Source organism: Mastigoproctus giganteus, chromosome 7 (genome assembly GCF_048544385.1).
Source record: "Mastigoproctus giganteus isolate SK-2022 chromosome 7, ASM4854438v1, whole genome shotgun sequence".
NCBI lineage: Eukaryota > Metazoa > Arthropoda > Arachnida > Uropygi > Thelyphonidae > Mastigoproctus > Mastigoproctus giganteus.
In genome coordinates this window covers 220,619,438-220,636,090 of record NC_143581.1, presented here as the reverse complement: position 1 = coordinate 220,636,090, position 16,653 = coordinate 220,619,438, and the positions used below count along the sequence as shown (strand labels likewise).

General features: G+C 36.8%; 1 protein-coding gene across 1 annotated transcript in view; it reads right to left on the bottom strand.

The window, feature by feature from the left end:
• Positions 1 to 10,295: 10,295 nt before the first annotated feature.
• Positions 10,296 to 16,653, bottom strand: part of LOC150083705 (uncharacterized) — a 70,814-nt gene continuing 64,456 nt past the window's right edge. The window contains exon 7 of the mRNA XM_090377445.1: positions 10,296 to 10,462. Coding sequence (XP_090233571.1) covers positions 10,340 to 10,462 — 123 coding nt within the window. The 3' untranslated portion in view covers positions 10,296 to 10,339. The remainder of the gene's footprint in view (positions 10,463 to 16,653) is intronic.

The window sequence follows — 16,653 nt, the reverse complement described above, 5'->3', positions numbered from 1 at the left end:
TTTGGACACGCAGAAGACAGTCACAGCTAAGTGGTACACTGAACAGTGCCTGCCTAAAGTCATTGGATCTATGAAGAACCTGCGGCCAAAGTCAAGAATGGACACCTGGTACCTCCATCACGATAATGCTCCAGCTCACCGCGCCAAAGCCTGCACCGAATATTTGACCACGACAGGACTGAAACTTCTCGAGCACCCTCCCTACAGACCAGACCTTGCTCCCTGCAACTTTGCACTGTTCCCGCATGTGAAAATGAAGCTAAAAGGGAGGCGGTTTTCCAGTGATGAGGACCTTCTACGGGCTTGGGACAACGAGTGTGCTTTACTCCCTAGTGAAACTTGGCAGAACTGGTTTAAAGATTGGTTTCGGAGGATGGAGAGGTGTATTGAATGTAGAGGAAATTACTTTGAAAAAATTAAATAAACAAAGCTGTATTGCAAAACTTTCCTAGTACCCTTTGTATTAATCCCTGTTGAGTGCCTTTCAATGTATAAGGCAGTAATTATTACTTATTTAGTTTTATTTCATGCTTTATTTATTTAATGCCTTTATCTTTGTATTTTGGCCTAGTTAAAATCAATTCATAACTCGCTTTTACACATGGCATACTGGTTGATAATGCAAAATTAAGGACAGAACAGCATTCCAATCAAATCACGAAAACACACCCTGGATGATGCAGACAAAGCTGCTAGGACAGCAAATAGGGTTTTGCAGTGATATACAAGAATTTTGCCATCAGGGTAAAGGAATGGTTAGGCCACATATTGTACTGCATACACAAATGAGGTGTAGCACCATTTGTGGGAGGATGTGGATATAATGTTGGAGGAGCAGGTGCAGAGAAAGGGAACAAAAAGATGCTCTTACCAGGAAAGGCCTAAGCTCTACAAATTGCAGTGCTTAGAGACTAGCCTGTGAGGTGTGTGATTGAGGTGTCTAAGGCTTTGAACAGATTGAGCAAACTCAATACTGATGGCATTCTTGCTCAGACTATGCATGAGGGGGCATTAAAAATTGAGAAAGGATAGATGCACAGATTGCCTTCAGGCAGAGGGTAGTTGATTTTTGGAACAAGCTTCCATCTGCTTTGTGGAATTGGGTAGTTTGAATAAATTCAAGGAAAAACTAGAAGGAAAAGCTATTGGAGAGGATGGGCAGGTAATGTAGGAACTTTTTTTTTTGGCTGATGCTGTATAAGCTTGCTTTCTTTATACCACTTGTCATTACTAATATCCTATCCTCTCAGCAGTGTAATGGGAAAGGGAGTGCCCTCTTTGGGGTTCTAATTAGCAGAAGTTTATTGAAGTTTTATTCATAAATTCTTTGGGAACTGTTTTTCTTGACAGGGAGCTGCATTTAGTTGCATTACTCAGCAATGTTATTTTCAGTTTAGTTCTGGTTTATGCATTGTTTATTTGCATTTTGTGTCTGCATGGTTGATTTTAGTTTACTGTGCCAGTAGTTTTAACTGTTCTTTCTAATCATCTGAAAGAGATCAAGTGAGTTGGCTAGTGCTAATATGCAAATCTGAAAATCTATTGGAAAACTTGTAACCGAATTGGACATTTTAAAAAGACTGGATTTTGGAAATAACTAGATTTATTTTAATTGATCTGAAAATTACAGTATTGCAAATTTTTATTGTAAATATAGTTTACATATAAGATTCCATGATTTTATGGTAAGTTTTCCTGCATTTTCTTGAACATATACCATATTTATATTTTATTACAAAAATTATGTATTTAAAGTTTATATTTAAAGGTTTAACTGTTTTTCCTACATTTAATATTATTATTTGGAGAAATGGTGCCTTCAAATTAGTCAGAAATACTGATCAGGCCAACCAGTTAAAATTAAATAATTTCCTGTGGAAAATTCTCCCTCTGCTTAATGCAGCTTCACTTAGCAGTCTGTTTTTACTGTTCCAATTAAGAATACTAAGCAGGTGATGCCTGTACTCATTACATAGCTGCCAACTTTTGACTTAAAAAACTGGAGATTGAATAGATGCATGCAGGAGGAAAACAGATTTTTCAGATGGGAGGTCTTTTAAAGTCTACACTTTGCTATAAATTGAATCATGACAACATACACATTTTATATTAAAATATAGCCAGAGATTTGTTTACCAGTGTAGTATGCTTCCACACATTAGCTTTAGATACCAAGATACTGTATTACAAACTTTGCCCTCTTGAGAAATGTTGAGTCAAACTTTTGTTTACAACAATGCCATTCCTGTCTAGACTTGGCTGTATAGAGCATTTCAAAGCTTCAGAATAAAATTTAAATCCAGTTTTGTTATTTTTTTTCCCCTTCCCCATCTGGCTGATGGGGATGAAATTAAAATACTAAGCATGATGCAATAATTTGTTACATTTCAAGCTTCCTTGTACACTTCTCAGTTCCCCACAAATGGCCACTGCATCTGGATATTGACTGGAATTTGTGGGTTGGTCACTCACACACTAGCAAGGCTTTTGTGGATTTATTTGATGATTGTTTTCTACATCAGCATGTTCGGAAGGCAACTAGAGGGAGTAATATTCTTGATCTCACTATCATTTTCATGCATTAAGAATCTGCAGATAAAGGAACCACTAGGTGGCAGTGATCACAGTGTGCTGAAGTGGGATTTACTCAAAGAGGTAACTACCATCAGGGGTAAAGGGAAGGGTTTTTGCTTTCGTAAAGGTGACTACGATGGTCTGAGACAGTATTTAAATTCTATACGGTGGGACCAACTGATGATGTTACTAACAGCAAATTCAAAATGGGAAGCATTCACAGAATTAACCTTGGAAGCTACTAGGCTTTTCATACAAACTAGAAATATTGTTCAAGGTTTAGGCCTAAATGGATGTCATGAACTAATGAGACATATGGCAGAGAAGAAAAATGCATGGAATACATATATATTAATGGGTGCCATGGAAGCCTACGATAGATATAAGCTGGTCTGTAACCAAGTCACAAAGGAGATTAGGCAGGCAAAGGCAGATTATGAGAAATCCTTGGCAAAGGATACAAAGAAAAACAAAAAAAAGTTCTTTACCTATGTAAACTCTAGAAGGAAAGGGATGAATCAGATCGGTCCACTGGATATTGATGGTTCAACTGCTGATGATCCTGCTCAGGTGGCTAACAAACTAAATGAGTATATTGCATCTACATTCACCCATGAGGATTTATTCAGGGAGGGGAATGCCAGAGGTGAGGTGAGGTAAACTCTGGCAGAGAGCTAGATAATCTTGTAATAACTGAGAGTAAAGTGGAGGAGAAATTGTTGAAGATAAACATAAAAAAGGCACCTAGGATGGACGGGATCTATCCAGTTATATTAAAGGAGGCAGCAAAGGAAGTAAGCAAACCCTTAGCCATAATTATGAGAGCTTCTTTGGACTCAGGGGAGGTACCCATGGACTGGAGATGTGCAAATGTGATCCCAATTCACAAAGGAGGATCAAAGGGCAACACAAGTAATTATAGACCTGTTAGTTTAACTTCTGTTCCAGGAAAATTAATGGAGGTTAAAGATCATCTAGACAGGACTTCAGTTATGGCTCGGACACAGCCTGGTTTTGTTAAGGGAAAGTCTTGCCTGACCAATTTGATTGAATACTATGATGTCACAAAGGAACTGGATGCAGGGAATAACTTTGATATCATATATTGGGTTCTTAGAAAGGCTTTTGATACTGTTGCACATGGAAGACTGCTGCACAAATTGGAGCAGTGTGGCATTGGAGGAAAATTGCAGTGTAGACGGTCTGCAAGCTCATAGTGTCTTGTCAATGATATACAGGAATTTTTCTAGCAGGGATAAGGTGGTGATTATCCCCTTGTATAAGGCAATGGTCAGACCACACCTTGACTACTGTATACAGGTCTGGAGGCCTCATTTTAAGAAGGATGTAGAGCTGTTGGAACGAGTATAGAGAAGGGCAACAAGATTAGTGAATGGAACAAAGGGGTGCTCTTATGAAGAAAGGCTTAAATTTTGCAAATTATAGTGTCTGGCGACTAGGCACCTGCGAGGTGATCTGATTGAGGTGTATAAAGCCTTGAATGGTTTGAGCATGCTCAATGCTGATGGGATTCTTCCTCTTGCTCAGAATAATCATGAGGGCATAAATTCAAATTGAGGAAAGACAGATGTAGGTTGATGTGCGAAAGTTTGCCTTTAGCCAGCGGGTAGTTGGTGGAACAGACCTCCATCCTTTGTTGTGGAAGTTGATAGCCTAAATAAATTTAAGGCTGAGCTGGACAGGTATGTGGAGTGAAAGGAGGGGTGAAATGGGAGTGGTTTTTTTTTTCTTTTTCTTTTTTGGCTGATGCTGCATAAGCTTGCTTTCTTGCATCATATGCTTCTACTAATGCTAAAAATGCATCAGTTCTTTCACTATTTCTACAAAATATCTTCAGTGATATGGAGAAGTACAGTCAGTTCTCGTATAGCACGATAGCTGTGTTCCTAGAAACCCTTGTGCAATATAAAAAACAGGCCCCATGGGAAAAATAGGGTTACGTGCCCACCACCCAAGATTGAACACACATTGGTAACCAAAACATTACCAAACAATAAATAATCGTAATAAAATTCTTACGTATTTTATAACGATTAAAATACGTAATAAAATATAATATAATAAATAATATGTATTTTTTACGAATAAAATACGTATTTTATTACGACTATTACGTAATAAAATGTTGCTAATGCTTTTGCTTCTATCATAAGAAAACTTGTTTTTTGTTTGATTTTCTATCCAAACAGATGACAGCCATTCCATCTCTTCCAATTCTTTGTGTCTTAATCTAATGGATTTTAATTACACTTTGAGTTGTTCCTGCTATGAAAGTTGTTTTTATTTTCTTTGCATTCTTTGTAATTCTCGGGGTTGCCTGATTTAGATCTGTAGCATGTGCAATATCACATGGTCCTTCATTTCACTCAAAGCGTTTCACAATTTCAAATTTTTTCTCTATTGACAGAGGTGGACTGTCCATAAGCCTTACCGGGGAAACCCCAGTGGGCCAGAGGCCGGTGTGATTTTGGCCATAAACCATAGTATGAGGCCACTATAAATTTTCCCAGGTAAGAATTTTTGACCCAGTCTGCCTCTGTTTATCGATATTGCTTTTCTTTTTCTCTCTGAATCTGCAGTATCTTCACCAGGACGCTTCCTTTTCACACCTTTTAAGTATTTTACTCATTTTTAGGGAATAAAGCACAATTACAAAATGAGGAGGCACGCTTGATACACATAAACAAAGCTGTGCATGTGTAGCAGCTGAATAAACAACACCGTAAAGACAGAGATACACTATTAACACCTCACATTTTACTAAAGCACATTTCTAGGGGTTTACTTCCATAAAACAATAAAAACAATTTCCAGTTGCATTCCTGCTAGTGGAATCTGTTATAAACTGGTAGTAAACTCGATCTAATTGCATTTGTGATTATACCGATAGCTGGAATTGTGTTGGTTATTATGGTAAAATGTGTTTCCCCTTCACTGATATAAAAAATATAAATACATTTTCAGAATCTTCTCTTCATTCCTATCGTGTTGCGTTCGACTGCCATTTCTTGTAAACACAAAGGCGAATCGTGCATAAGCGAATTCGGTTCGTGTTATATAAGATATCGTTCCCCTATTTATAAATCGTATAGATCGAATTCGTGTAGTGTAAACACGTGTTATATGAGGACTGACTGTACTGGAGTTTGTTTTTTTAATGTTTCTAAAAATTCAGCACTTTGCTATCTGTGAAATTTGTTTAGCACCAGCAGACTTTAGACTGGCATAAGGAAACACACTTTGGCCTTAGGAATTCATGATAGAAAATCAGCTTTTCACAATTTACTATTTTTCATAGCTATACAGCTTCTGCTATGAATGAATGAATGAATTATCTGAAGTTGTAACACTTCAATGGATCACACCAGCACATAAATCATCTCATTAGTACAATACTGCACTGAACATTGTGTGGTGTCAGTTTGTCATCCACCAACCTGTTTTGATGTTTGTTATGTATTGTGTCACTGTCAATGAGGAAGTGTTTTATGGCTGTATGTAACTATGTGATACAAGTTCCCACTGAAAAATGATGTTCTTAATAATGCCAAGGCAGCACAAATTTCATCAGTTGGCAGTGCATCATTATCAAAATTTGAATTTTTTGTGGACAAGTTTGGCTATATCCAATACTTCTTTGTGTTGATGAAGAAATAGATGTTTTGCAGCATCAGTTCTGTCAGTTTCAGTGTGAGAACCAACCAGATGATATTATGAAAGAAGAGACTGATGTACAGTTGCCTTTCGTTGGGCAACTGACCAAGTGCACAAAATTATAACAGGCTTGTTATCTCAAGTCATGCCATGCATTTAATGATTCCTCATAACAATGAGTAGAAGAGAATACTCAGCTCAGATCTCTTTCTAGTGAAGTTTCTTTGACAGTGGGGCCATTGTAATGAACTAAAGTTTGAGTTGACATTTCTGAAGAGGGCAAAGCCTGCAACAGTATCTTCCTCAAAGCAATCAAAATCAGTTATGTCTAATAGAATATCTACAAAGAAAAATGTTAGGTAAGCTAATGTTTAAAAAAAAACAGTCCTATGGCTGTATATTAAAATAAAATGTGTATTTTGCCAGTGAAATTTAATTTATAGTTGATTTCTCACTGAATTTATTAAATTTCAAGTTTGCAGATGCAAGTTATTCTTTTGAGAAAATTAATCTGACGAAAGATGAGCTGTTACATTAACTGATAAGTATTCTGAATTGATTACATAAGTTCCTTTGCTTTCTGCAGGAATACAAAAAAGATGCCTTTAAAAAAGGTAAACAAATGGTTAAAAATTGGGCGAAGCAATAAATGATGATGGTGGCTGCAGATATAATGGTAGTCAAATTGTGACATCACTTTAATAACTATAACATAACTATTGGGTCCTGAAAAATTGTGGGAGTCAAAACAGCAGCTTCTTTCAAGCCCACTAGAACCTAAAAAAGACAGTTTCTTGAAAGGGTCAAAAGATGGGTAACTCACTTAGTGAGATCAGCAAAAGGGCATCCATATGGAGAAATAGTTTGAATATGTGGTTTGCACAGCTTGGAAACTAGTCACCTTAGGGATGACTTGATTGAGGTGTTTAAGGGTCTGAGAGGCAAAAGTAAAATGAATGATGAAATTTTTACAGTTATGAATGATTCTAGAACTAGGGGCCATAAATTCAAGTTATGGGGGGGGGGGGGAGATATTTAGACTGGAAGTTTTATTATAGCTACCAAGTTATAAATTACTGGAATAGTTATCTACATGGTGATAGATGCTGACGTTTGGGGAAATTCAGAGGTCAGCCAGATAGGTATCTACAGGAGGAGGGAAATGCATAGGTTGTCTATTTCCTTTCCTTTTTTTTTGGCTGGTGCAGCATCCTTGCACCATGTGGCCATTACTAACACTAATTGGGGGGGGCGGGGAGAAAAACCGAGTTCATTGATTATTTTTGACTGCATTTTGATAGAACAGCAAATTTTTAGTGTGGCGTGGGAGTGACAATCTGGTTTTAATTGTTGAACTGCAACTCATTCTTAGTGAGAGAAAGGTTCGTAACAAAGTAGAATAATAAAACTCATCGTTTTCTCTAGTCCCTTTTGAGATATTTTAATTTATAGTTTTCTCAAACTGCAAATTACTGGAGAGGGAATCTAGAACTGCAAAATGGTCTAAATTTAAATGTATTGAGAAGAAATTAATGCATAATTTTTAATGATTTTCAACTTGATTGATGGTTGTACTCAACTTAAAGTAAAAATTATTTTTCCTTGTATGCTTTTCACTAACTTGTCATTAAAAGTTGCGTTAACATTCATTCCTACAATGTTGTATTTACTTAACTGCTTGGAGCAAAGTGGTTACGATTACTGTTCTTGCAAACTATAAAATGCAGGTTTGAATGCAGTCAATAATGCTTCTGCTAACAAGCAAATGCTATGCTGAGAAAAATTTTACCCCATGATGCCTGAACAATCTCTCCAGATGGGAATTGACTGACAAGGCTCAGAACACAAATTTCCTTAAGTTTGAATTAATTTCCTTAAGTTTTTCCTTGGCATTCTAATTGAACTAAGACCTTAAATTGCCTATGTTTAATACCTACATATATAATTATATCACCCTTTGTTCTCTTAACTGTTCTATGGTATCATTAAGATTAACTCCTAGTAGACATGACTTGGTTCTGTTCCACAGTACATTGTTTATTTGATAATTGAGTCTGAGAAGTTGTAAAATTACTTCATGTGGGACCAGCACATTCTGTCCACAGCTGCTCCCTGCAGACAGGTGAATGAGACCTGAATGATTAATTTCAGTTGCTTGTTTGATTTTTAGGAGCATTAGCAACTAAGGCCATATTGCTCCGGGAAATGCGGTGGTCATTCCCTGACCTTTCTGCACCCTCCGTATTTGGTGGTGACGGGCTCGAACCCCGGCCTAATCAAGAAGCGTGTGCTACGCACTGCTGCTCCTTCCCACCTCGCTACGGAGGCGCCCAATTTCAGTTGCATTAGTAATCATACATTAAGTAATGTATATGGTGTGCTACATTTCAGGTCCATTCGATTTTTTTTCTTTTTCTGTGATTAAACAGAAGTGAAAAGTAAATATGTTATCTCCTTATCAGTTAATTACTAGGATTAAAACTTTATAGAACACTTAAAACTCTACTCTTCTTCTGTATACATTTTGTCTCTTTTCTCTTTCTATATGTATCTCTTCATAAACAACAATAAATTTGCAAGTCTTATACATGCGAAGCATACACAGACTGTAGTTAAGAATACTGCATTAAAACTACATTTAATCTAGGCATTTCTTTTTTACATACAATTTTATGGAAAAAATAATTATTTGATTTCTATTTGTCCAATTTTAATGAAATTTGGGATAGCTTGACAAATTTGTCACTTGACACTCATTACATGTGAACAGGACACACACACATGGTGAATACAATAGGTACTTATGCATATATATATATATATACATACATACATATATAGAATTAAATTACTAAAGCGTAGAACTGGGATATAATTACTAAAGTGTAGAACAGGGATATTATAAGATTATATTAACCAATCAGATTAATGCCATCTGAGATAGAACATTACATCCGTCGTTAAATATATGCAGGAATGAAATAATGTTAAATTGTAAAAATGTAGAAGCCGTCCTGTAGTTTAAAATATTCGAAGCAATCCAAGAATAAACCAGACCCTAGGCAACAATGGTTAAACATAAATATTAAATTCAATAAAAAATATACAAATGGGTTATGTATTTTGTAGGGGTTTAGCCCTCGACAAAGTCCCTTGCAAAATATATTTTCCCATGGTTGGCTAATTTTGTATATTTTTTATTGAATTTAATATTTATGTTTAACCATTGTTGCCTAAGGTCCGGTTTATTCTTGGATTGCTTCGGATATTTTAAACTACAGGACGGCTTATACATTTTTACAATTTAACATTATTTCATTCCTGCATATGTATGCACATATATATATATATATATATATATGAACATGCCTAAAATATCATTAGAATTCACCAGAAATTCTATTTATAGTTTTAATGGCTTGTATATACTAAAATCTTGTGTATTTTATATAATTTATGGTAGCAGTATTACACCGAATGTCATGTCAGTTTATTTTGAAACTAATTCCTGTAGTTTTACAAGAAATTGGGAAAGAAAGCACTGTAATGAGTGCTTGGATACTTTTATGGGTATTATGATTTGCTTCCTAGGTGACAGAAATGATTCAAAGCTAACACTGCTGTTGAGCTACCTCTGTTGATCCAAATGTATTTCTATTAAGTTGTGCACTCCTATATCAAGATATGCAAAATTATAGTGAATGAAAAAAAAGATTTAATTTGTGGAAACTTTGGTAAGCAAAATTTGCTTTTAACAACTATTTTTAACTATTTCTGGATGTTATTACAGATAACTATTCTGATTATCAAGTGTGTTCAGGTTACAATCTTTAATCTAAGTATTTGAGAGGCATGTATGAAAGGAGGATAAAAACTGCCCACATGTAAGATTACAGATTTGGCATTTTCATAAGGAAAAGAAATAAAACCACAAAACCTATTATAAAAGATGTATTGTAGACGATACAGATAGAAAACAACAACGAAAAATCTTTTTACACATCATTCCAAATAGTCTCCAGTGTTTCTTCTCTTAGAAACTTATGTACAGACAGCAACATTAAGATGATTTTTTGCAGTGTGGTTCTTTCTACGATGATTTTTTCTTCAATAAACCTAATGACTGTAGACAGAGAACTGCAGCATTAGCTCTAGCTTGTTTTTTGCTTACACTTGTAACTGCAGGCACATACTCTATATTATTCACAATTGCCTAGTCAAGAGAAAGAATTATATTATTAGAATAATTATGACACAAACCAGCATTCAAAAGAAATTTGCAAACATCTTAATTCTGTACCAGTAAAACTGGTACAGAATTAAGATGTATAATCCTAGTTAAAATTATCCCCCTCTTCCTACCCTAATTTTAGATATCTAAAGAGATGTCTAAAACCCTGGGGTTTAAGACATTTCTCCTTCCCAGAAATGCAACAGCTAAAACTGCATTTCTGAGAAGGAACAATGCAAATTAGCTTCAAAGAATAGGGATGATAACACTACACTGTTTGTAAACAAAAAAAAAAAAAAATAAATAATAATAATAAAATTAATGGGAGATATCTGCTTTGAGCAGCTTAAATTGTTGTTGAATTTAGCAAAAAAAAAAAAAAAAAAAAAGCGCATAAACATAACTGCAGGCCATACATGCTCATGTAAGTTTGACTTTGTCAGCCAGGTATCTGTTGAATTCAATGACAGTTCTTTTATATGTTATGTTAGCAAGGAAAAAGAAGTGGTAAGATCAAAATAAAGTAACGAGTAGTTGCTAAAAAGAAATACTCCTTCTGTGAATTTGCTGCAGGCATTAAGAAGTGAAGAAACTTATTTGTCACTTTTGTTATAAAATTTAATTCAGAAATACCATAATGAAAAAAGCCATATCTCCTCATGAATGATTGACTAAAGTTTAAAATCTTTGGCTACAGGCAGAAACTTCGAAGATTTAAAATTCTGGAATTGGGACTAAAACCTTTCCATTGATCATGATTGTGACATGCCAGGATATTCAAAATGTACAAAAACTATAGACAGCAATAACCTATGATGTGTAAGGGAGGGGTAATATGCACATCTAGAAACTGAAGTTTTTTTTTTTAATATAATATTTATGTTATGGTATCAATTATGGAAAAATGTTTGTAAAGTAGTAGAAAAATGCTCCAGCAAAAAAAGAACATTATATAGAAGAATAATAATTACACAAGTGATTGAAATTTAGTACAAAAGTCTAATTATAGTATAATAGAGAAATAATTTGAAAAAAATAATTTTTTTCAAATTATTTCTCTATCTCTTGTAGTACAACACTACCTGAGCCTTTGGCTCCCACATCACAGTCCTTATTTATGAATACAGCAGGCCCTCATTATAATGCAGTTTGCTTTATGCTGATTCACTATACTGTCACAAATCACTATAACGTTCTTTTACAGATTGCATTTTTGGCATATTTAACGAAATTGTTTCATTTGATGGAGTCGATAGCTTGAAAATGAATAGCAAAACAGCATTACATTTCCCATGCCGACTTGAAAAATTATCCCACACTCAGTGAAATTTTCTTGCATGCTAATTTAATTGCAATACACTGACTTGTTACGTAGTTCCAAGATCAACATTTTAAAAAACAATCAAGTATATTTAAGGGCACAAAAGGTGATATGGTTGTACACGTCAGCACTAATGATATTAAGAGTAGGAGACCGGTGGAATTACTTCACAAGTACAGGTCACTGTTGAAAAAAAGGCGTGAATTAGGGTAGATTTGAAAGTGTCTGCAATTCTGCCCAGACACGATAGGAGAGAGTATATGATGAGAGCTTTGTCGATCAATTCGGGCCGTGGAAAGATCGTGCAAGGCTCAAGGGGTAGAATTTTTTTCAGCCTGGTCTGTACTTGTTAACAGGAGAGACTGCTTCTATAGGGATAGGATACACTTAAATAGAAAGTGTGCAAGAATATTTGCTGATGCTATCGAGGCAGTGTTAGGTGGGTCGGAAAACTGCTAGCTTGGGGGGGGGGGGATACAAGGACTAATTGATTAACAGTAGCCACTGGCAGAGGTGAAAGTGATTCTTGCACTGCTTCTATTGGAATGAGCAGCAGCCTGGAAAACAAGATGCAAGGTATTTCAGAGACTGCTGGGACCACTGCGGTACAAGGTAAACACATGGGTTGTGTTAGGGTAGCTAAGAATAGGAACAGGTGCATGTATACTTGCGTGTACACCAATGCTAGGAGTTTGATAAATAAATTTGATGAATTTGAGGTATTGCTCAAAACATCAAAGGCAGATACTGTTGGGATATCAGAGACATGGTGTCACACAGATATAAGGAATGCAGAACTGGAATTTGGGGAGTACAATGTCTACAGAAAGGATAGGAAGGGAGAAGGGGTTATGCTATTAGTTAAGAAACATATAAAATCCAAGGAAGTGAAGCCAGTTGACATCGCTGGACAGTGCAGTGTCGAGTCAGTTTGGTGTGACATAAGCATTGGGAGATCAAAATTGAGAGTAGGAGTGTGTTACATTAGCATTAGTAGAGGCATTTGATGCAAGAAAGCAAGCTTATGCAGCATCAGCCAAAAAAAAAAAAAAAAAAAAACCCACTTCCACTTCACCCCTCCGTTCGTTCAAAATACCTGTCCAGCTGAGCCTTAAACTTATTTAGGCTATCAACTTCCACGACAAGGGATGGAAGTCTGTTCCACCAACCAACCACCCGCTGGCTAAAGGCAAATTTCCGCACATCTATCCTACAATTTGAATTTATGCCCTCTCAGGTGATTATTCTGAGCGAGAGGAAGAATCTCATCAGCATTGAGCATGCTCAAACCATTCAAGGCTTTATACACCTCTATCAGATCACCTTGCTGGTGCCTAGTCTCCAGACACTGTAATTTGCAAAACTTAAGCCTTTCTTCGTAAGAGCACCCCTTTGTTCCATTCACTAATCTTGTTGCCCTTCTCTGTACTCATTCCAGCAGCTCTACATTCTTCTTGAAATGAGGCCTCCAGACCTGTATACAGTACTCTAGGTGTAGCCAGACCATTGCCTTATACAAGGGGAATAATCACCTCCTTATCCCTGCTAGAAAAATTCCTATATATCATTGACAATACACCATGAGCTACTCTTGCAGCCCGTCTGCAATGCTCAGAGAACTTCATATCTGCCTGCAAAACCACCCCAAGGTCCCTTTCATTCTCTACCACTGTCAGTGTAGTACCACAGAGTCGATACGTTGCTCTGGGGTTGCTGTTTCCCATGTGTAGTACTTTACATTTGTCAATGTTAAACTTCATTTGCCACCTCTCAGCCCATCTGCTCAACCTTTCCAGATCCTGTTGCAGCAGCATAGTGTCAGTAGTGTCCTTGACAACCCTGCCTACCTTTGTATCGTCTGCAAACTTCGACATTAAGCTTGATATACCATCATCAATATCATTTATGAATACAGAAAACAATAATGGACCCAACACTGAGCCCTGAGGGACTCCACTAATAACATTAGTCCACGACGAGCAGTGTCCATTGATTACCACTCTCTGTCTTCTCCCCCTCAGCCACCCCTTTATCCACAGCAGCAATTTGCCTCCAGTGTCACACTGCTCCAATTTGTGCAGCAGTCTTCCATGTGCAACAGTATCAAAAGCCTTTCTAAGATCCAAGTATATAATATCAAAGTTATTCCCTGCATCCAGTTCCTTTGTGACTGCATCATAGTATCCAATCAAATTGGTCAGGCAAGACTTCCCCTTAACAAAACCATGCTGTGTCCGAGCTATAACTGAAGTCTTGTCTAAATGATCCTGCAGTGCTTCTTTAACTAGTGCCTCCATTAATTTTCCTGGAACAGAAGTTAAACTCACAGGTCTATAATTACTTGTGTCAGTCTTTGATCCTCTGTGAATTGGGGTCACATTTGCACATCTCCAGTCTGTGGGTACCTCCCCTGAGTCCAAGGAAGCTCTCATAATTATGGCTAAGGGTTTGCTTACTTCCTCTGCTGCCTCCTTTAATATAACTGGATAGATCCCATCCACCCCAGGTGCCTTTCTTGTGTTTATCTTCAACAATTTCTCCTCCACTTTACTCTCAGTTATTACAAGATTCTCTAGCTTACTGCTAGAGTTGAATACACCTCTGGCTTTCCCCTCGCTAAATAACTCCTCATGTGTGAATGTCGATGTAAAATATTCATTTAGTTTGTTAGCTACCTGAGCAGGATCATCAACAGTTGACCCATCGATATCAAGTGGACCAATCTGATTAATCCCCTTCCTTCTAGAGTTTACATAAGTAATGCTTTTTTTCTTTGCATCCCTTGCCAAAGATTTCTCGTAATCTGCCTTCGCCTGCCTAACCTCCTTTGTAACTTGGTTACAGATCAAATTGGTTACAGGCCTAATGACTCTGATGAGTATAATAAGAAACTGTAGAGGGAAATAGAGTGGGCCAGTAAATCAGAGAGTCTTATAATGGGGGATTTTAATTTCCCAGATATTGACTGGAATTTATGGGTTGGTCACTCACACACTAGCAAGGCTTTTATGGATTTAGTGGATGATTGTTTTCTACATCAGCATGTTCGGGAGGCAAGTAGAGGGAGTAATACTCTTGATCTGATTATCAGTAGTGATTCTTCATGCATTAAGAATCTGCAGATAAAGGAACCACTAGGTGGCAGTGATCACAGTGTGCTGAAGTGGGATTTACTCAAAGAGGTAACTACCATCAAGGGTAAAGGGAAGGGTTTTTGCTTTCGTAAAGGTGACTCCGATGGTCTGAGACAGTATTTAAATTTATTCACAGTATGTATTCAAGATTTAGACTTAAATGGATGTCATATGAACTAATGAGGCTTGTGGCAGAGAAGAAAATGTTTGGGATGCATGTAAATTATAATTTGAAGCTATGGCAGATATAAGATAGTCTTTAATCAAGTCACAAAGGCAAGCGAAGGCTGATTACGAAATATCCTTGGCAAAGGATGCAAAGAAAAACAAAGACTTCTTTACTTATATAAACTCTAGAAGGAAGGGGATGAATCAGATTGTTTCACTTGATGGTAGTTTGAATGTTGATGATCCTGCTCAGATAGCTGACAAACTGAATGAGTATTTTGCATCTACATTTACACACGAGGAATTCTGTAAGAAAGGGGAGAACAGAAGTTTATTAAACTCTAACAGGGAGCTAAATGATTTTATAATAACGGAGAGCAAAGTGGAGTAGAAATTGTTGAAGTTAAACATAAAAAAGATACCTGTGGTGGATGGTATCTATCCAGTTATATTGAAGGAGGCAACGAGGGAAGTTAGCAAACCCTTAGCTATAATTATGAGAGCATCTTTAGATTCAGGGATTAATGTATCCCCAATTCATAAAGGGATGCAAAGGGTGACACAAATATTTATAGACCTGTTAGTTTAACTTCTGTTCTGGGGAAAATAATGGAGTCACTGGTTAAAAGAAGTGACGCAGGATCACCTAGACAAGACTGCCATAATAGTTCGGACACAGCATGTGGTTTTTTTAAGCAGAAGTCTTGTCTGACCAATCAGATCAGATACTACGATGTGGTCCCAAAGGAACTGGATGCAAAAAATAATTTTGATATCATATTAGCATTAGCATTAGTAGAGGCATTTGATGCAAGAAAGCAAGCTTATGCAGCATCAGCCAAAAAAAAAAAAAAAAAAGTAACATAAATAAATAAAAATAACCACTTCCACTTCACCCCTCTGTTCGTTTGAAATACCTGTCCAGCTGAGCCTTAAACTTATTTAGGCTATCAACTTCCACGACAAGGGATGGAAGTCTGTTCCACCCACCAACCACCCGCTGGCTAAAGGCAAATTTCCGCACATCTATCCTACATCTGTCTTTCCTCAATTTGAATTTATGCCCTCTCAGGTGATTTTTCTGAGCTAGAGGAAGAATCCCATCAGCATTGAGCATGCTCAAACCATTCAAGGCTTTGTACACCTCTATAAAGTTAAAATTATGGATTGAGTTTGAACAAGATTTCCATCTTTTTTGGTCGTTATACGTTTCACACTAATTACTTTTTGATTGCTCAGTTCCTGCACTAATTCTTCTTCAGATACAGTAATCAGGTCCCACTCCGTGATGACATCTTTGTACGAATTTAACGTATTGTGGGGAGTGATAGATACCGGCAGACCAGGAGATGTTGTTGTTTTGAGCAGCCACTCTGAATGTTTTGAGGTAGCTGTTTCAATCAGGAGGTCTCCGGATTGCAGTCGTTTAACCATTTTTGGTATTCCAGCAATGGATTCCAAATATCTTTGGATAACAAATGGTGATAACTTTCCACAGGCTAGTTGGAGAGAGAGTGTATCACCAGAAAGTTTGGCATCTCATTGCAATG